General features: G+C 37.7%; 1 protein-coding gene across 1 annotated transcript in view; it reads left to right on the top strand.

The window, feature by feature from the left end:
• Window positions 1–20,008, top strand: part of LOC103668908 (ATP-binding cassette sub-family A member 3-like) — a 159,316-nt gene extending 139,308 nt beyond the window's left edge. The window contains exons 26-32 of the mRNA XM_040636564.1: window positions 4,511–4,629; window positions 4,857–5,051; window positions 11,826–12,013; window positions 12,688–12,858; window positions 13,231–13,421; window positions 19,314–19,387; window positions 19,781–20,008. Coding sequence (XP_040492498.1) covers window positions 4,511–4,629; window positions 4,857–5,051; window positions 11,826–12,013; window positions 12,688–12,858; window positions 13,231–13,421; window positions 19,314–19,387; window positions 19,781–19,903 — 1,061 coding nt within the window. The 3' untranslated portion in view covers window positions 19,904–20,008. The remainder of the gene's footprint in view (window positions 1–4,510; window positions 4,630–4,856; window positions 5,052–11,825; window positions 12,014–12,687; window positions 12,859–13,230; window positions 13,422–19,313; window positions 19,388–19,780) is intronic.
• The last annotated feature ends 2,456 nt before the right edge of the window (window positions 20,009–22,464 follow it).

The following is a 22,464-nucleotide window of genomic DNA, read 5'->3' as shown; positions in this document are numbered from 1 at the left end:
AATTAGCTGTATTCCCTATGCTGTACCTTTTATTCCATTTTTCAATTCCATTTTTATACAACAGTTACTACAGGTCGTAGTGCAATAGGACAAGAAAAAGAAATGATAGGCGTAAAAATTGTAAAAATTTTAAAATTCACTATTTACGAATGACAGTTATTGTGTAGATAGATAAAGGAATAAAATGTTAAAATTAATATTGCTAAACAAAAAGTCTGTATAGAAAAATGAGTTATATATCCATATATAAGCCACAAACATGTGAAATGTAAAATGATGCTATTTGAATAACATAAAAAGAAAAAATATCTGGGAATAAATCTAACAGAATTTTTGTAAGATCTTTATATAGAAAAGTACAAAACAGTATTGAGAGATTAAAGAAGACCAATATAAATGAAGGAATATACCATGTTCTTGCTTTGGAAAACCCAACATTGGGAAAATGACAGTTTTCTCCCAAATTGACCCAAAGAGTCAAAGCAATTGAGTCAAAATGCTATTGGGTATTTTTGTGCATGCATGTTTGTGTGTGGAAAATTATCAGCTGATTCTAAAGTTTGCATGGAAATGCAAAATGCCAAGGATAGCCAAGGAAATATCGAAGAAGAGCAAAAGTGGTATATTAATAACTACCATATATAAGTATTTTTAATAAACTGTAATAACTAAGACAAAACAGTGTATTAGAAAAAACAATTTTCCTTAAAATTAATTATTTGTGGTGGTTTGTACTAGCTTGAAAATTTTTTTTTAGCATTTTAAAGTTTTTATTTAAATTCCAGTTAGTTAATATACAGTGTAATATTAGTTTTAGGTGTACAATGTAGTGATTCAACACTTCCATGCAACACCTGGTGCTCATCACAAGTGTCCTCCTTAGTCCCCATCACCTATTTCACCCATCCCCCCCCCCCCACCTCCGCTCTGGTAACCATCAATTTGCTCCCTATAGTTAAGAATCTATTTCTTGGTTTGCCTCTCTATCTTTTTCTCATTGTTCATTTGTTTTGTTTCTTAAATTACACATATGAGTGAGATCATATGGTATTTGTCGTTCTCCGACTGACTTCTTTCACTTAGCATAATACCCTCTAGCTCCATCCATGTCCATTGCAAATGGCAAGATTTCATTCTTTTTGATGGCCAAGTAGTGTGTCTATGTATATATATATATATTCTTTCATCTTTATCCATTCATCAGTCGATGGGCACTTGGGCTGTTTCCATAATTTGGCTATTGTAGATAATGCTGCTATAAACATAGGAGTTATGTATCCCTTTGAATTAGTATTTTTGTATCTTTGGGTAAATACCAGTAGTGCAATTGCTGGATCATAGGGTAGTTCTATTTTTAACTTTTTGAGGAAACTCCATACTGTTTTCCAGAGTGACTGTACCAGTTTTTTTGTTTTTGTTTTTTGTTTTGTTTTGTTTCGTTTTTTAGAAAGGCAAGTTCTTGGGCCCTACCCCAGACCTATTGAATCAGAAGCTTTTGGGTTGGAACCAACATTTTTTGTTTTATAAGCCATCCAACTGATTCTGGTACATGTGAAAATTTGAGAACAAATAGAATAGAATGTCTAGAAATAGATGCACAAATATGTGGTCACCTGATACATGACGACATTGATACACATAATGTAGTGGAGAAATGATGTTCTTTTCAATTAATGGTGCTGATCCAGTTGGATATCCACATGGAGAATAATGAACTTGACTCCTGTCTTACTCCATACAAATCATTTGTAGATTTACAACTTTTCTGTAGATCTAAATGTGAAAGGTAAAATAATAAAGATTTTAGAACAAAAACATAGCAAATACCTTCATGATGGTGAGGGCATCATTATCAAAAGACATCAAGTGAGTGAAAAGGCAAGTCACCATGTGGAAAAAAGATTTTTGAATTGCAAATCAGTAAGAAAAAGACAGACAACCCAATTTAAAAATGGGCAGGTCGCCTGGGTGGCTCATTCGGTTGAGTGTCTGCCTTTGGCTTGGGTCATGATCTCAGGGCCCTGGGATTGAGTCCCACATCAGGCTCCCTGCTCAGTGCGGAGTCTGCTTCTCCCTCTCCTTCTGCCCCTCCCACTTGTGCTCTCTCTCTCTCTAAGTAAATAAAATCTTTTTTTTTAATGGGCAAAAGACTTGAGACACTGACTTTACAAAAAACAATATCCAAATATCCAATAAATATATGTAAAAATTCACAACATTAGTAGTCATCAGGAAATGCAGATTAAAGCCACTGAAGGACACCACAACATAATCATAAAAATACTAAGTGCTGAGGCTGCAGAATGACTGGAATCTCAAACACTGGTGTTGGGAATGTAAACTGATAACCCTTTAGAAAACTGTCTGGCATTACCTTCTAAAGTGTTATCTTCATATGCTTATGAAAATGACCACACACTGAGACCCAGAAGCTCACCTTCTAGGTATAAATCCAACAGAAATGCACACTCATGTTCACCAAAAGACATTTACAAGAATGTTCACACAACACTATTCATAATAGACACCCTGAAAAAAAGAGAAAGAAGCAGACCATATGTCTGTCAGTTGTATAATGGATTTAAAAATGTCTATTCTCACAACAGAATATAGCAACGAGAAGAAACAAGCTATAACTCCTATGCAACAGTATAAAATAATAACACAAATATAATGTTGCCCCAAAGAAGGCAGACACAGAAAAGTTATAAAGTAGAATTCTGTTAAGAGAGAGAGAAAAAGAAAGAGACAGACCAAGAAACAGACTCTTAACTATAGAGAACAAACTGATAGTTACCAGAGAAGTGGTTGGTGGGTGGGGCAGGTGAAATAGGTGAAGGATATTAAGAGTACACATCATAATGAGCATGGAGTCACATATAGAATTGTTGAATCACTATATTGTACACCCAAACTAATTTAACACTGTATGTTAACTATACTGGAATTAAATTTAATTTAAAAATTAAAAAATGTAGAATTCCATTCATATAAATTTAAAAAACAGACAAAACTAATAGATAATGTTCGGAGTTACAAGTCAAGATTCTAGTTACTGTTGAGGTAATGCTCTGTTTTCTTTATCAGGGTTGGTTACATAAATATTTTCACCTTGTGAAAAGTCATTAAGATGCAGATTTGTGACTAACAATAATTTTTTGAAAAGATGAAGATTTATGATTTATGTACTTGTCTGGGTATATGTTATGCTTTAAAAGTTTAGAATGAAAGTGGCATTAAAATTATTCAACATATTTTGCACTGAAATCTGTAGTTCCTAGAATTGAACCACTGTTAATTTATTTTGATCAGTGTACCATGACTATGTAAGGTGTTAACATTAGAAGGCTAAAATGCATACTGGAATTATTCTGTGCTTATACTTGTCTATAAATCTTTTTTTTTTCAGAAAAGAGATTTTAAAATTAAAAAAGAGTGATGGACAAGTCTTCGAGTATTCTTTCATATTCTTTCCACTATGTGGAATGCCCTGCCCTTTTTTCCCCCTTCCCCATCTTAAGTCTCCTGATTATCTCCTATTTATTTTTTTATAATAATTTTTATTATGTTATATTAGTCACTATACAGTATATCTCCTATTTATTTTTTTAAATTCAGTTAATTTAGTATGTGAAATGGTCCCTGGATTCCACTCTTCCTCTCAGAAAAGAAAGACTTAATCTTCCCTATTCTTTTTTTATAATAATATTTTTTATTATATTATGTTAGTCACCATACAGTACATCCCTAGTTTTTGATGTAAAGTTCCATGATTCATTGCTTGCGTATAACACCCAGTGCACCATGCAATACGTGCCCTCCTTACTACCCATCACCGGTCTATCCCATTCCCCCACCCCCCTCCCCTCTGAGGCCCTCAGTTTGTTTCTCAGAGTCCATAGTCTCTCATGTTTCATTCCCCCTTCAGATTACCCCCCTTTCTTTATCTCTTTCTTCCCCTACTGATCATCCTAGTTCTTATATTCCATAGATGACAGAAATCATATGATAATTGTCTTTCTCTGCTTGACTTATTTTGCTTAGCATTATCTCCTCCAGTCCCATCCATGTTGCAGCAAATGTTGAGAAATCGTTCTTTTTTATGGCTGAGTAATATCCCATTGTATATATGGACCACATCTTCTTAATCTTCCCTATTCTTAGCTCTATTGGTATCTTATAAAATATACATTGTTAGCAAATTATATTTGGTTATAATTTATAGTGTTTGTTGTGGTTCCAGTTTTTGATGAAGTATCCATTTTGATAGGAACAAGCTACTTGCTCATGGATAGGAGTATAGTTTTTAAACTTTAGAAATAGGGGATAAGTTTATACATGACAGGGTGATATGTATGTAGGAAGTCTTTTGGGAATGATTTGAACTTTCTGCTTTGACATCTTTGAGATTATTCCCCAGTTAAGCCTTCCTGAAGCCAACCAGTTATCTAAACCAGATGTCTAAGGGTATCCATCTCAATGTTGTTGTTTTTGAAAATATAGGATATAGTGTCCAAGGAATTATCTGGGGAATCTGAAGATGATGATGTACAATATGAAAGAAACAGAATCCTGGAGCAGCCTCAGGAATTGCTGAATGACACAGTACTTATTAAGGAACTCACGAAGGTAATATTATTCAATGGCCAACTTATTATTTCATTCCTATTAAAGAGCATGTCATTAGCATCAAGGGCTCAGTGTGGTCTTCTGAATCTATGTGTATTATTCCAATAGAGTAGAAGAGTTTTTGTGAAGCTGTCTGAGGTCCGTAGTGGCCCATAGGTGTCTGATATATTTTTTGAAGTTAACCTATAAATATCCTTTGCAATATTGTGTTTTCTGTATTTTTTAAGATATATTTTACATGTCCAGCTGTTTTGGCTGTCAGAAATATCTCCCTTGGAATCCAAAAGGAGGAATGCTTTGGATTGCTTGGCTTAAATGGAGCTGGAAAAACCACTACCTTCGAAATATTGACTGGAGAGGAGACTGCTACCTCTGGGGATGTGTTCATTGAGAACTTAAGTATCACCAAAAATCTTCAAGAGGTAAGACACAATTACTATCTGAGATGTGAGTAGCATGATTACTTGGAGGAGAGGTAAGAGGCAAGTAGTGGAAGGTGATAGGTAGGAATCATGGCAGGTATTGATATTGATACTGTTGACTCACCCAGTGGGTTTCGGAGACAGAAATAAATTTTTGAGGGTAAGTCATAGGATAATAAGAGCAGCCTTAGTCTGAGAATCTAAGACAAGAGTGTCTTTACTGTTCTTTGAAGCTACTAAAGAGCAATATGGTGGACTAGGAGGCTCCTGACTACCCTCCTTCCAAGAATACACCAATTAAACAGTTACACAGGGATTATTTCCCTCTGAGAGAAATCCAGAAATGAATTGGGAGATTCCTACACATCATACAACTGAGGAAATACTCACATCAAAAAAGGTAGGATAAGCTGGGACACATGTTTTCTGTAAGCCCCACCCACAACACAGGAGGGAATTCCCAACTCCCAGCTTCTCCGTAAGGACTGAAAGGTTTAAACCATACACGTAGCTCCTCAGTTTTTATGGCTGTCACCCAGGGGACTGGTTCCCAAATTTCCTAGCTCTGGGGGCTGACAGGGTGGCTTAGCACAAAGCAAGTAGGCCAACATACCCAGCTCCCAGTTTCTTGCCAGAAGGGGCTAGACTACATATCTAACATCCCAACAAAAGTTGAACTTCAAATTAATCTGCATCTGGGAACTAATGGGGCAGGCAATTAGTAATCTTCCAGGAGCCTGAATGGGCTTGTGGGCACTTCCTCAGCTTTCAGGGCACTGGTGGGATTTGATACACCCTAATCTCCTAGGGTCACTAACATAAATGATGGTTTGGACAAGCACAAAGTTTTAAGAGGTTTGGAGAATCCGTGGCCAGGTGATTTCTTCTCCTACATGAGGCCAACCTGTCTAGACTGGGAGAGTTGGGTTTTTTATTTAATGTGCATAAACCAATATAGAGAGTTAGAAAAAGTGAAGAAACAGTGAAATATATTCTAAACAAAAGAGCAAGTTAAATCTCCAGAAAAAGACCCTAATGAGATAGATGATTTATCTGACAGAGAATCCAAAGCAATTATTGTAAGTATGCTAACCAAATTCAGGAGAGCAATGCATGAACTAAATGAGAATTTCAACAAAGAGAAAATGCATAGAAGTATCAAACAGAAATCATATATCTGAAGAATTCAACAACTGAACTGAAAAATTCAATAGAGGAATTCAACAGTGGACTACATCAAGCAGAAGAAAGGGTAAGAAACATCAAAGACAGGTCAGTGGAAATCCTCTGATAAGAGAAAAAGGGAAAGGGATTAAAAAAAAGAATGAAGGTAGCATAAGAAATGTAGGGGACACTATCAGGAGGACCAATATATGCATTATGGAAGTCTAAGAAAGAGAGAGAGAAAGGAGCAGAAAACTTATTCAAAGAGAACATGGCTAAAAACTGCAAAACTGGGGAAAAACATAGACATCAGATCTAGAAGACCAAAGCATTAAAAAAAAAAAGTGCATCCAAAGAAACCCACACTGAGACACATAATCAAATTATAAAAAGTTAGAGACAAAGAGAATTTTGCAAGTAACAAGAAAAAAGTGACTTGTTACATACAAAAGAACCCCCATTAATGATTAGAGAATTGTTAAGCAGAAATAGGCAAGAAGTGAGTGGGATGATACAGTCAAAGTGCTGAAAGACAAAAACTGCCAACCAAGAGTACTATACCCAGTAAATGTGTACTTCAAGTATATAGGAGAGATAAAGACTTTCTCAGACAAGCAAAAGCTGAGGGAGTTTATGAGCACTAGAACAGTCTTACAAAAAAAATGCTAAAATCAGTTCTTCAAGTTAAAGGACACTGAACAATACGAGAGAATAACAAAATATGAAGCTCATTGGTAAAGGTGAATATATAGACAAAACCAGAAATGCTTTACTATATTGGTGGTGGGTAAATTGCTTTTAGTTGTACTATAAAAGTTAAAAGAAAACGGTATTTAAACAACTATAACTAAATTATGTTAATGGATATACTATATAGATAGATATAAATTCTGACATAAATAGCATATAATGTGGAGGAAAAAGGGAAAAAGCAGACAATTTAAGTTGTTAAACAGAGCTTAAAAGAGACTGTTATAAAACAGTTTGTGTAAGTCCCTTGGTAATCACAAAGAAAATATCTAAGAAGTTACATTAAAGAAAAGGAAAAGGAATTAACACCTATCAATCAATCAATCAATCAATCAAAAAGCAACAACAATGACAAAGGAATACAGCGAGAGAGAGAAAGGGGGACAAAATAACTATAAGACAAACAGAAAACAGTTAACAAAATGGCAATAATAAATCCTTCCCTATCGGTGGGTCTCAACAGACTAAACTCTTCCCAAGAAAAGAAACAGGCTGAATGGATAAATAGTTAAGATCCAACTATGATCTTATTAATTCTTTCAAAGAACCAACTTCTAGTTTCATTGATCTGTTCTACTGTTTTTCTGGTTTCTATTTCATTGATTTCTGTTCTAATCTTTATTATTTCTCTTCTCCTTCTTGGTTTAGGCTTTATTTGCTGTTCTTTCTCCAGGTTCTTTAGGTGTAAGGTTAGCTTGTGCATATGGGGTTTTTCTAATTTTTTGAGAGAGGCTTGGATAGCTATGTATTTCCCTCTAGTACCACCTCACTCATATGCGGAACATAAGGAATAGTGCAGAGGACAATAGGGGAAGGGAGGGAACACTGAATGGGAAGAAATCAGAGAGGAAGACAAACCATATGAGACTCCTGACTCTGGGAAACAAACTGAGGCTTGTGGAAAGGGAGGTGGTTGAGGGGATGGGATAATTGGGTGATGGAAATTAAAGAGGGTGCATGATATGATGAGCACTGGGGGTTATATTCAACTAATGAATCATTGAACATTATATCAAAAACTAAGCATACCTTGGCTAATTGAATTTAAATTTTTAAAAAAGGAAAAAAACAAAATGGGAAAAAAAAGTTTCAACTATGATGTGTCTACAAAAAATTCATTTTAGATTCAAGGATGCACATTGGCTGAAAGTGAAGTTATGGAAACATATTTCATACAAATGGTAATCAAAAGAAAGTAGGAATGACTATACTTATATCAAAATAAACTAATTAAAACTGTCAGGAGACACTAATGATAATAAGTGTCAATTCAATAGGTGGCTATAACAATTGTAAATATATATGCATCCATCAGAACACCTAAGTATATGAACAAATATCAACAGATCTGAAAGCAGAAACTGATACAATAACAGGAAACCTCAATAATGGATAGAACATCCAGACAGAAAATCAATAAAGAGTGAATTTGACTAGCACTATATATCAAATGGACCTGACAAATAGGACCTGACAAATTCCTAACAGCAAAGGAATATACATTCTTTTCAAGCACACAAGGAATATGTTAGATGACATGTTTGGATGACATGTTAGGTCACAAAACAAGTCTTAACAATTTAAAAAAGATACTGATGGTAGAAAACTTTATGGCAGTTTTTAGAATTATCATATGCTCCAGAAATTCCACTTCTGGCTATATAAAATCTGAACAGACCAATAATGATTAGGGAAATTGTAGTAATAATCAAACCTCCTCTAAGAAAGGAAAGCCCAGGACCAGATGATTTCAGTGGTGAATTCTACCAAACATTTAAAGAATTAATGCCACTTCCTCCCAAAATCTTCCAAAAAATTGAAGGGAACACTTTCAAACTCATTTACAAAGTCAACATTATTTTCTTTTTTAAAAAATAATTTTTATTTTGTTCTATTAGTCACCATACAGTACATCCCCAGTTTTTGATGCAACGTTCCATGATTCATTATTTGCCTATAACATACCAAAGCCCAGATAAGGACACTACGATAAAAGGTAACAACAGGCCAATATCACTGCTTAATATAGATGCAAATATTCTCAACAAAATACTAGCAAACTGAATTGAACAGCGCAATTCAAGTATCATACACCCATACCAAGTGGGATTCATCCTTGAGATGCAAGGATAGTTCAACAAATAAAAATCAATAAATGTGATCTACTACATTAATAGAATAAAAGGTTAAAAGTCACATGATCATTTCAAAAGGTGCTGAGAAAACTTCTTATGATGACTGCAAAGTGGTATTTCATTGTAGGTTTGATTTGCATCTTTTCTTTCTTATTGGCCATCTGTTTATATTATTTGAACAAATGTCTATTCAAGTCCTTTACCCATTTTTGGTTTTTTTTCCCCTTGTGGATCTTTTTTTATTATTATTATGATATGTTAGTCACCATACAGTACATCATTAGTTTTTGATGTAGTGTTCCATGATTCATTGTTTGCATATAACACCCAGTGTTCTATGCAATACGTGCCCTCCTTAATACCCATCACCGGGCTAGCCCATCCGCCCCCCAAAACCCTCAGTTTGTTTCCCAGAGTCCATAGTCTCTCATGCTTCATTCCCCCTTCTGATTACCCCCCCTTTCTTTATCCCTTTCTTCCCCTACTGATCTTCCTAGTTCTTATGTTCCGTAGATGAGAGAAATCATATGATAATTGTCTTTCTCTGCTTGACTTATTTCGCTTAGCATTATCTCCTCCAGTGCCGTCCATGTTGCAGCAAATGTTGAGAACTCGTTCTTTCTGATAGCTGAGTAATATTCCATTGTATATATGGACCACAACGTCTTAATCCATTCATCTGTTGAAGGGCATCTCGGTTCCTTCCACGATTTGGCTATTGTGGACAATGCTGCTCTGAACATTGGGGTGCATATGGCCCTTCTCTTAACTATGTCTGTATCTTTGGGGTAAATACCCAGTAGTGCAATGGCTGGATCATAGGGTAGCTCCATTTTTAACTTTTTAAGGGACCTCCACACTGTTTTCCAGAGTGGCTGTACCAACTTGCTTTCCCACCAACAATGTAGGAGGGATCCCCTTTCTCCACATCCTCTCCAGCAATTGCTGTTTCCTGTCTTTTTAATTTTTGCCATTGTAACTGGCGTAAGGTGGTATTTAGTGTGGTTTTGATTTGAATTTCCCTGATGGCTAATGATTTTGAACATTTTTTCATGTGTCTGTTAGCCATTTGTATGTCCTCATTGGAAAAGTGTCTGTTCATATCTTCTGCCCATTTTATGATTTGTTTATTTGTTTCTCACGTATTGAGTTTGAGAAGTTCTTTGTAGATCTTGGATACCAGTCTTTTATCTGTAGCATCATTTGCAAATATATTCTCCCATTCTGTGGGCTGCCTCTTAGTTTTTTTGACTGTTTCCTTGGCTGTGCAGAAGCTTTTTATCTTGATGAAGTCCCACAAGTTCATTCTATCTTTTGTTTCTCTTGCCTTTGGAGATGTGTCATGAAAAAGGTTGCTTTGGCCGATGTCATGCCATACTCGATGAGTTGGACCTCATAGATATATATAGAACACTACACCCCAGAACCAAAGAATACTCATTCTATTCTAATGCCCATGGAACATTCTCAAGAATAGACCATGTTCTGGGACACAAAACAGGTCTCACCCGATACCAAAAGACTGAAATTATTCCCTGCATATTCTCAGACCAAAATGCTTTGAAATTGCAACTCAACCACAAGGAAAAATTTGGAAGAAACTCAAACACTTGGAGACTAAGAACCATCCTGCTCAGGAAGGATTCAATAAACCAGGAAATCAAAATCAACTTAAACAATTTATGGAGACCAACGAGAATGAAAACACAATGGTCCAAAACCTATGGGATATTGCAAAGGCACTCCTAAGGGGGAAATACATAGCCATCCAAGCCTCACTCAAAAGAATAGAAAAATCTAAAATGCAGTTTTTATATTCTCACCTCAAGAAGCTGGAACAGCAACAGAGGGACAGGCCTAATCCACGCACGAGGAAGCAGTTGACCAAGATAATTATTGATTTTAACTTAAATTTTAGTCAGATATTTCGTCTAAATATTATAACATTTTTATTATAAGCTAAGTCTTCCTTCATCATCAATATATAACCTAAATAAGAGCTTGGATCCCAGTTCTCCTCACCAACATTTTAAACAATGGTCATGAAATCATACTGCATATAAAAGAGCTGTGGAAGACCCTAGTTATTGCCCAACTATCTACTACTATTACCAAAAAGTAGTATGCCACTGAGCTGAAGCCAGATGTTACTGTTGAAACTCTCCTTCTATGACAGTCTTTGGTTATGATATCCTAGCATTCCTTGAGACTAAACCAATGAAGACTTAGAAAATAAAGTCCCAAATTTCAAAAATCTCCACCCAGTTATTAACCTTGTACATCACAATAGTCATTTAGATCTCTTTTACTTTTTAGGGTCATCCAAATTGGCTTTAGGCTTGTAATGAGTAAAGGTTGAGCCAATGGTAAACTAACCTCTTTCTATCTCATTCTGCTTCTTCAGGTGAATATACTTATGTAAATAGGTGCACTGTTATTTTAAGACAATTTTCCATTTATTTCATCGATTGATTATGGCCATATATAGGGAGATAAATTATGATAGAAAAATCCATACTTTTGCACACTTGTGTTCCAATACATGATAATAGCCTCCAGATACAATGATTCTATAATCACTGGAGAAATTCTTTGGAAAAACTCTGTGGGTTCTAACCTTTTTAGAGGCATGGGCTGGAGAACTACAAGCCTTGTATGTTATCCATATTTACTATATGCTCAATAAGATAGTTGAATTGTGTCCATTGTTATTCTCTTATTTCAGGTAAGGTCAAAAATAGGCTATTGTCCACAGTTTGATGCTTTGCTGGATTACATGACTGCTCGGGAAATTATAGTCATGTATGCCAGGTTGTGGGGGATTCCTGAGACCCAGATTACACAATATGTGAATGAACTGTTGCAATCACTGAATCTGGAACCCTATGCTGACAAGTTTATTTACAGTTACAGGTGAGATATTATACTGGTGCTCTCACTGCAGCTAATATTGATGAGTCTCCTGTGTTTCTGCTCTTTGGAATGGGTGCCTACAGTTTAACCAGAGTTCACTGACAAACGGAGGCAATGACTATGAAGCAATCTCATGCCCTGCCAGTGTTTAGATGCCAACAGTAAAGCAGACCTAAACAGTATCATATCTTCCCTTTGCAAAGATAGAACTCAAAATCTTGGTGCTATTAGAATTGTAGCCACTGAATTACAAAAGTGACCATTTTTCTACCTCTATAGTTCTGTGTCTCTCAAAGACAATGTAAGATTCTTTGTATTAGCCTGGCCACTATATAGTTTATGTATCTAGGATTCCCAAGGAATCTCAAGAATAAGAATATAAATTTCACTGATAACATGGCTAAAATTGATTTTGTAAACAAAAGTCACCTTTCTACATTTCAAATGTAAATGATTTGATTTATGCATGTAGTTTTGGGTCTGGTGCCTTGGTTGAGCTGCATGTAATCAGCATTTTTACTATCTCTGCTTGCTCCCTGACTCAGCATTTTGGAAATAGGCAAATTGTTTTCTGGAAAAGATGACATATATTAAATAGGTGTTTGATGTATTAGATAACTGTAATGTAATTTAATCTCTGCTTCTGCTTTCTGTCTCCTTCCTTGACCATGAAGTGGAGGAAACAAACGTAGACTGAGTAATGCCATTGCCCTAATGGGAAAGCCCTCAGTCATCTTCCTGGATGAGCCATCAACTGGCATGGACCCAGGGGCCCGGCGCCTGCTCTGGAACACAGTAACAAGGGCACGTGAAAGTGGCAAAGTCATCATCATTACCTCTCACAGGTGTGGTTTATTGAGAGGCTTGATTAAAGGTTGGAAGTGTTTTCGTGGCTATGGGAGAGTATTATTTGGGGCTTGTAATATTGGACAATAAACTTGCCTAAGTATGAGCTCCTCCTGAATCCTAGTGAATGGAATGGCCAAGAACTCTCTCTGAGAGGAGAGGGCAGAAAGTTTAGGATCTGTTCCATTTGAGAATTTGGTTCTCAATTACTTTTAACTTAAAAGTACCTCCACTTTGCATGATGCTGATGATAGGCAAATCCAACTTCCCATTTTAAAGAGAGTCACAAAATACTGGAAAGTTGAACTACAGGATGTCTTCCAATGGAGATCTTTTCAGCCTTACATCATTCTTGTGTCTTGTTTTGCTAGTATGGAGGAATGTGATGCCCTCTGTACCAGGCTGGCCATAATGGTGAAGGGAAAATTCATGTGCCTGGGCAGCCCTCAGCACCTCAAGAACAAGTTTGGCAATATTTACATCCTGAAGGCTAAGTTCAACATGGACACAGATGAGAATAAATTAGAGGACTTTAAAAAATATATTGCAACGGTTTTCCCAGGTAAATTAGGTTGGTTAGGCTAACTTTGTTAGAGATTGTTAAATCATATTAGTTGTTCTCACCACCCAGATGGCATGTGTCTCCAATAACTATTTCTTGTGAGTTTTTGATATTTATTGATCTTTCATTTGAGATCTTTTTTATTTTTAAAAATTTTTTAAATTATTTTTAGAGAGAGAGAGTGCACAAGCTGGGGTGGGGAGGAATAGAGGGAGAGAGAGAATCTTAAGCCGGCCCCCATGCTGAGCATGGAGCCCAATGCAGGGCTCAGTCTCACAACCTGAGATCATCACCTGAGCAAAAACTATCAGTTGGATGCTTAACCAACTGAGCCACCTAGATGCCCTTGGAGATCCTTTTTAATATTTGTTCTTATAAAATTCTATGCCTGGTTGTGTTAAGAAGTTTTCACAGAAAAAGAAACCACAAACAAACAGAAACAGTTGACCCTTGAACCACATGGGTTTGAATGGCATGGGTCAACTTATGCATGGATTTTTTTTTGTAAGTACAGTACTGTAAGTGTATTTTCCTTTCCTTATAGTTTTCTTAATACCATTTTCTTTTCTCTAGCTTACTGTATTGTAATAATACAGCACATAGTACATATAACATACACAATATACGTTAATTGACTGTCAATCGACTGACTTCTCGTCAACAGTAGGCTATTAGTAGTTAAGTTTTGGGGGAGTTGAAAGTTATACACTAAGCCCTGTATTGTTCAAAGGTCAATAGTATTCGCCAAACTTTTGTATATTATACAACTATAGGGCAGTTGTAGATTAGGACTATCTGTATGATTTATATATCTAAAGTCATGTGTTTGAGCATAATTCTCAATTATTTGCACATATAGTTTGTGTAAGTCTACTAGGGCTGCTATGATAAAATACCACAGACTAGGTGGTAAAACAACAGAAATTTATTTTCTCACAGTTTCCTGGCTAGAAGTCCAATATCAAGGTTTCAGCAGGTCTGGTTTTCCCTGTGGCCTCTCTCTTTGACTTGCTGATGGCTGCTTTCTTGCTGTGTCCTCACACAACCTTATCTCTTTGTGTACATCCTTGGTGTATCTTCTTCTTTTTATAAGGACACCAGTTATAGTGGATTGAGGCCCCATCCTTACAACCTCATTTAACATTAATTACCTCCTTAAATGCCCTTTGTCCAAACACAATCACATTTGGGGTTAGAACTTTAGCATATGAATTTGGGGGGATACAATTCAGTCCATGATATCATCCATCAAAACTTTAAAGGTTTTTTTTCCTTGCACTAATAATGTAACTCTGGTCTCTTTCTGTCAGAGCCAGGATATGGAATTGAGATTCAAATAAGAATCAGTAAGCTTTTCTCTCCTTTCGAAAGTAGCATGCTTCTTCAAGCCAAATTCAATAAGCATCTCTCTGCCTATATGGTACAATACCAGAGAAAGCAACTATTTTTTTCTGTCCTTTACTTCTCTTTCAAAATACAAAGCAGGGACATGCCAAGACTTAATAATTCTGGCTTTTACTTTGTTTCCACCCTGCTGTGCTGAGCAAAATATCACAGAAGTCTATTGTGGGGTGGGGAGTCAGGTGGGGAGTCAGAATTTTATCTTCTAAGCAACGGAAAATGCATGATGGATTATGCAGTAAGAATGGAAATCAGAAAATAGAAAGAAATGGATTGTAGAGTACATGTGGGGAACATATGTGTGGGAAATAGAATTTCTTTAGAGCAAAGTCCATTAGGAAGTTCAATATTCACTTATGCATTCATTTGGGAAATATTTCTGAGTACTTGTATCAGAGTTCTATTTGATGTGGTCCCTAAATCACCACAAAGAAAAGCTGTGACCAGAAAAATCTCACTTTGTGCTATCCTAGCTACTTGCTCTACTTGAAGAAGGGACACTAAACACTGACCCAAAACCTATTCCCCAGGATGTGGACACAAGAACTTTAATGGGAATGTGGGTTTGAGGCACTTTCTCACCTGTAAGGTGGCTGTTGCCCCATTATTACTCACATTATTTTGAGCAAATTGCTATTCCAATATGACAGAATTGGAAAGGAACTGACTGGAACCCATAAATAAATATTGGCCTTTAAAAAGATGAAATAAATATTATAAGCAAAGGCAGGAAGCCTGATCAGTGAATCCAGGAAGCTATTGAATTCATTCTACAGTCAGCTTGGGCTAGGACCCAAACCAACAGCCCTGTCCTACTGTTAAGTATAGTCTCTGGCCCCACATAACCAGGGAGCATGCATGGTGATCTTGGACAGCCATGGAACCTAGCCTATGGTACTGCTCACCTGCAGAGCCTAGAATGTGACCTTGCCCAATTGCTGAACAAAGCCTATGGACTCACCCAGGCAAGGAGCCCAGCGAGTGACCCCACGTAATCATGCAGCATAACCTGTGGCACCATTGAAGACAGAACACAGACAGTGACCCTCCCCAACTGTGGAGCACAGTCTCTAGTTCCATGTAACTATGGGATACAGCTGGAGGCCCCCCTAAAAAGTAGCCCAGGCTGTGACCTTACCCAACAATGAAACACAGCCAGCAGCGTACCAGATTGTAAAGGCCACCCAGCAGTCCTGCCCAGGTTTGGGACACAGTCATAGCACCTGCGTAATTTTAGAGCACAGCCTATGCCTTATCTGACTCTTAGGCCTTGCTTGTGGCTCCACTAAAACACAGAGACCAGAAGGTAGCACCATCCTGTTGGAGAGCACAGCCTGAGGCCTCCCCCAAACCAAAGCAATGGTGCTTAGCCCCTAGCCCTACCCAATTGTGGAGTCCAAAAACCTCCTGGCACCATCTTGGTAGGGAACACAGCCTATACCTCATCTGGCCAGAGGTGGTTACAGAACTCAGCTAATGGCACCACTAGACTGCTTGAATGCAGAGCTCAGCTGGCAGTATAATCAAACCATAGAACACAGATAGCCACCCCTCTTCCCCCCACCTCAGAGCACAAGCATTGTACCCACCCAAACCAAGACCCTGATAACAAGCATTGCCTGCCCATGGAAGCTACCATATAAATAGTGCAGTACCTCAAGGTCATGGGTGAAGGTCTGTCCTGCTGAAGTGAACCTATAAAGTCTAGGAGACTACTTACTCAAATGTGGAGGTACAAACACAAGGAATCAAATACCACAGAGAATCAGGTAAACATGGTACCACCAAAAGAAACTAACAGATCTCCAATAACTGACCCTGAAGAGAGATCTATGAATTATCTGACAAAGAATTTAGAATAACACTTTTAAAGAGGTTTAGTGAACTACAAGAACACACAGAAAGACAACTAAACAAAATTAGTTGTACAATGCATGAACAAAATGAAAAATACAAGAAATAGTCACCATCAAATGAACAGAAATCCTAGAGCTGAAAAATAATTATTGAACTGAAGAAGAGCTTTAACAGCAGACTCAACCAAGCAGAAGAAATAATCAGTAAACTATGAGATATGCCATTTGAAATTATCCAGTCAGAGATGCAAAAAAGAAAAAAAAGAATGATAAAAAATGAAAAAAAAGCCTACAGGACTCATGGGACATTGAAACAGAAAAAATTATATGCATTATGGGAATTTCAGAAGACAAGAGAGAAAAAAGAACAGGAAGTCTGTTTAAAGCAATAATGGCAGAATACTTCCCAAACGTTGAGGGGATATAGATACACATATTCATGAGGCCCAAAGGACCCCAAATAGTTGAATTAGAAAAAAGGTTAACTGAGAAACACATTGTAATACATTTAGCAAATGTCAAAAGAGAATTTTGAAAGCAACAAGAGAAAAGTGTCATGCAAGGGAACCCTATAAGACCATGACCAGTTTTCTCAACAGAAGTTTTACAGGCCAAAAGAATGTGAGATTATGTATTCAAAATATTGATAGAAAAAAATATCTGTCAAGCAAGAATAATATACCTGGCAGGGTTGTCCTTTAGAAAGGAAGGCCAGAAAAGATGTAAACTTTATTAAACTCTCCAATCAAAAGACAGAGATTGGCAGAATGGATTAAAAAACATAGACCCATAATTTTTATACACAATACTTACCTGGAGTTCCAGATGGAAAAGTCCTAGACTCTTTGGACTCAGAGGAACTATTTTTTTCTCTCCATTCCTTAAAAAAAATTATACCTACCTAAGGCCCACTTGAATTCAGTCCAGTTTAAGTTGGAACCAGTCTGACCCTGGACCCAGTTTGGTTGAAGTCAGAGAGCTAATAATGTTTAAGTCAGACCCTGTTCAACTCCAGACCCAGTCTGGTAAAAGAAAAGCTGTAATCAAGTCGGAGAGCTCATGACACAATACTGAGAGCTCGGATATCCAAGAGGGACATACATACCCAAGATCTTCTGTCGGGTTTGGCCAGCAAACCCTGAGACGGCAAATGAAAAGATTACTCCAGACGCCATAGGAGGAGAAAGGAGAGGGCCTGGGGACCAGACGCTCTAGTGGCGAGGGGCCCCGAGCCAAGCCTTGCCTCCACCTTTATTGTGAATGTGATCAATACAAGGGAAGAAGAAAAACAAGAAAGAATGTGAAGCTGTAATAATCAGGACAGTGGTCTAGGGAGTATCTTGTGAATAAACAGACTGTGCTCGTGATGGGCGTGCAGACAGGGAGTATGTGGAGTAGGTGACCTCCTAAGATAAATGTACTCGTAAGTCAAGCATTTATTCCCTGGATGAGTCCATTGAGCTGCAACAAGGATCCGGCTGTTTTCAGCCCAGAAATCTTAAAAGAGGCCAGTTTTCCAGACACTCCTTCCTTGCTTTTCAGTTACTCTCATCCAGGAAGGCATATGTTCATTAAATCTCTAGCCAGGCACTATGACTTCCTACAATCTTCAGGCACAGTGTGAAAGCCCACAAAGGGCTCAGCGAGTACCAATGCCTGTTTGCTCTTTGCTCCCAGGGCATTGGGTGGGAGGGTACTTTTGGACCCTGATTCTGACACCAGAACTGTTAAATATAAACTGGTGCATATTACAATTTTCAGGAGTTTATTAGAATATATATCGATTCTAATTGGGCAGCACCACACTAAAGGTGATGAGAAGGACACTACAAACAAGAGCTAAGGGAGAGGTTTATATAGAAAAGACATGTGGGTAAGCAAGGGAATATTTGGTTTGCTATAGCTTAAGCTGTTGTCTAATTTGCAAAAACCTAGTTGGCTATTTGTAGTTGTCTGTTCTTGAGTTTCGTTTTCTCAGATTCAAGTGCATTTTACTCTGGTTTAGGTTTTGATTTACTTACAGGCTACCAAGGTATTGGACCCACCTCAGTCTCATAACTTCTTTGATTACTCTAACATATATTTTTAAAACAATTTTAACCCGCTACTTTAATTAGTAATAATTTCAAATATGCAATGATAAGTACAAGCACATCTGTTTGTTCTGAATTTGAAATGGATACCCTTCCCTCTCATTCTACCAGTTTATTCTTACTCACCTATAAAAGAAATAAGAACACACAGCCTGACTTTGGGCATTTATATGTGTGATTTCCTTTTTCACAGTGTCTTGCCCTGCTATACTCCCCAGCAAACACACTGTACATGCATACATACTCACACAACTAGAATGAAAATCCTGCTAGTTTATATTCTCAAAACTTGGTTTGTAGTCACAATAGCATTTTAGAAGGCTCAAGTTTTTTACATTGTGCATATGAGCTAACAACTTTTTTGTGACTGAAGCCTGCTGAAAGAATTAACCATGTCACATATACTAAAGAGGTGGGCTTTTGGATGATGTCCCTCTTTTATTTAGTCATCCCTTAATTTTGTATAATTAAGATGATGTAGCAATATTTTGGAACTTTAAAATGAAATCTGTAAGATTATTCATCTATCTTTCCTCTCCTAGGTAGTGAATTAAAACATGAGAATCAAGGGATCCTTAACTACTACATTCCCAGCAAGGACAATGGCTGGGGAAAGGTGATTTTAGCAACCATGCTCTTCTACTGTTACATGTTAAGAAAGCACTAATAATGGGAAGTGTTTAGTACTGTCGTGTGAAATGGGAGCCTAATGTTATAGAAGGAGCAGAGACTTTACTTTTCAGTGGTTCCTAGAGATTAATTGTTTCAGATTTCCACCTCTAAATCCCATTTTTGTCCCCCTCAAGAAAATGGGGACAGAGAACTGCTTACTCTTGGATTCTCAATGATCTATTCTGTCATTTTCTCATATCCCCCTTCTGTGCTTTTTGTCATCAAACAATAACTTGGTAGGAGTTGGAGGAAGTGGTGAAGAGGCTCATCTGGGTTGGGCGCTGGAGTTGATGCCTGCAGTGGTAACTGCACTTTTTTATTGCTGTCGTTCCTAAAGGTGTTTGGTATTTTGGAGGAAGCTAAAGAGAAATTCAATTTAGAAGACTATTCCATCAGTCAGATAACGCTGGAACAAGTCTTCCTGACTTTTGCCACCCCAGAGAACACAGAAGGTGATTGAAAAAAAAAGGTGCAATGAGATTCACTTCTAATTAATGACACTTTGTCTTCCTTAGTACTCTCTACTACACCTGGATACATAGAGGGGCATTTCTGTGTGTGTATATCTTGATATTTATTTATTTATTTATTTATTTATTTATTTATTTATTTATGAAATAAAGAGTCCTCCAAAGGAGACCATATGTCAATTCTTTGTACATTTACATGGATGGCTTGTGCAAATCTAAAGACATTTGGTAAAATTCCTGTTTTCTATGCTAGAAACATGTAAGATCAGCATTTATCAGGGTGGGGACAATGACTTATTCCTGAGTATTTTGAATATTTGAAGAGAAACATCCAGAAATGATGGAGCTGTCAGATGGGACAGCCTGAAGAGCAAAAGCTTTATGTATTTGCAGATGAATTATATGTAAGAGGATCATAAAGCCTGAAGGGAAAATCATCTTTCTATGTATATGCATCTGCACGTGCATGCACACACACACACACCACACACCAATTTTATAACAAAAAGACTCAAAATCAGTGTCAAAGTTTATGGGGATAAGTTGGATTGTTTCCAAAATTCAAAACAAGATTCTACATTTGTCTACATTTGTAAGAAAATCTTTGCACTAAGAATATTTAGAGTCAAAGAAAGGAAGCAAAAACATTCATTAAAAATAGTGTGTTTACTTTTCTACTTTTTTTAAAGATGTTTTTAATTTATTTGACAGAGAGAGAGAGACAGCCAGTGAGAGAGGGAACACAAGCAGGGGGAGTGGGAGAGGAAGAAGCAGGCTCCTAGCAGAGGAGCCTGATGTGGGGCTCGATCCCAGGACTCTGGGATCATGCCCTGAGCCGAAGGCAGACGCTTAAGGACTAAGCCACCCAGGTGTCTCATACTTTTCTACTCTTGCCCAAATCTCTGATTAAGAAGGAACGAAGGAGAAATAAGGTATAGAGGGAGACAGAGTTCTTCTGATTCTTGTTTGGGCACATGGAGTCCCCATTAAAAAAATACGAGAAAACTAATCACTTCTCTAGATTCATAGGCTGATAAGCAGACAAGGGGGATGATCCTCCTGAAATTACAAGATGGAAAGAGTCACTGAAGCTGTTCTATTTTGGGGTGGTTTGGGGGTGATGGTTTTTATATACTCAGTTGGATATTGTAATAAAGTGATATCCAGAAACTATTGTTTTATTGTTTTCAGCTGTAATATAACTTTCTGTGGGTTCCAACCAATACCACCCATAGATCTTTGCCATGTGATTTCAGTAACGGCAAAATTTGTTTCCTAGGCTGGCCATCTCTAAAAAGGGAGAGGAAACTCACTTTATTAATTTAAATTTATTTTAATAATTTTATTTAGTTGCATCTCATCACCAGTTGGCTTTATTAATGATCCTTTAAAAAAAATTCCTTGAGGGGCGCCTGGGTGGCACAGCGGTTAAGCGTCTGCCTTCGGCTCAGGGCATGATCCCCGCGTGATGGGATCGAGCCCCACATCAGGCTCTTCTGCTATGAGCCTGCTTCCTCTCCCACTCCCCCTGCTTGTGTTCCCTCTCTCGCTGGCTGTCTCTATCTCTGTTGAATAAATAAATAAAATCTTTAAAAAAAAATTCCTTGAGTCAGGTAGTCTTTTTCACTGTTCTTCCCTATTTCTCAAACCACCTCTTATCTTCCAGCAAGAAAGAACAACAAAAAGATGTGTACATTCCTCTACTAAGCACTTTACATGCATTGCATCATTTAATCCTACTACAAACCTCTGGGCTAGGTAGTGCTGTATCCTCACTGTACATGGATGCTCAGAGGGTAGAGGGATTTACACAGGGTTACCCACCAAGCAAGCAGGAATATCTATCAATATCCCCATTAGGAACCAGGAAACCACACAGCAATTTGAACAGAGAAAGCTAAAAGAATTATTAACTGTAACGGGGATTAGCCATAAAGTACAGAGAATGCTGAAGAATACACTATGGCTGAAGGATAATACCCAAGGAAGAAACAAACTTGGAAGAGGACTCCTCTCCAAGGCTGGGATTCAGATGTTCTTGGAGAAGGTGAGCTTGGTGGGAAGGTCCTTGGCCTTGGATGAAGGCTGTTCCACGTCTGCTGAGCAAGCAGGAAATGCCCCATAGGTTACAGGCTGCCTAGGCTGGCCAACAGGGAACTGGTTGGATGTAGCAAGCAGGAAACTTTTCTGTGGTTGTTGGCAGGCTGGTACTAGGAAGGGACACCTACGAGAGTCACTGAGTGCCCATGGTTAATGAGAATGGGGGTGTAGGGTGAATGACGCGAAATGTCCTCCACACCTGCCGCTGGCAGCAGCAAGGTGACAGCAAGAAGAATCAAGAGAAAACACCTGAACCTGGAACAGCAGCGTTTGGTCCTGCAGGGTCCCTCCAGCACCCTCTCCTGACAAAGCTTAACCTGACAGTTCAAGAGCCCAGCCCCATTTAGCGCTGAGAGGCCAGAACCCGATACCTGGTTCAGTAGGGAAGCCATTTGCCCTCCGACAGAATTCAGAACCTGGGCTTCCAACCATTAAGCTACAGTGGAGGTGC

The sequence above is a fragment of the Ursus maritimus genome, unplaced genomic scaffold (assembly GCF_017311325.1).
Source record: "Ursus maritimus isolate PB19 unplaced genomic scaffold, ASM1731132v1 scaffold_2, whole genome shotgun sequence".
In the NCBI taxonomy this organism is placed as follows: domain Eukaryota; kingdom Metazoa; phylum Chordata; class Mammalia; order Carnivora; family Ursidae; genus Ursus; species Ursus maritimus.
Note: the sequence above shows the minus strand (reverse complement) of the source record. Positions and strands in the feature narration are given on the sequence as shown.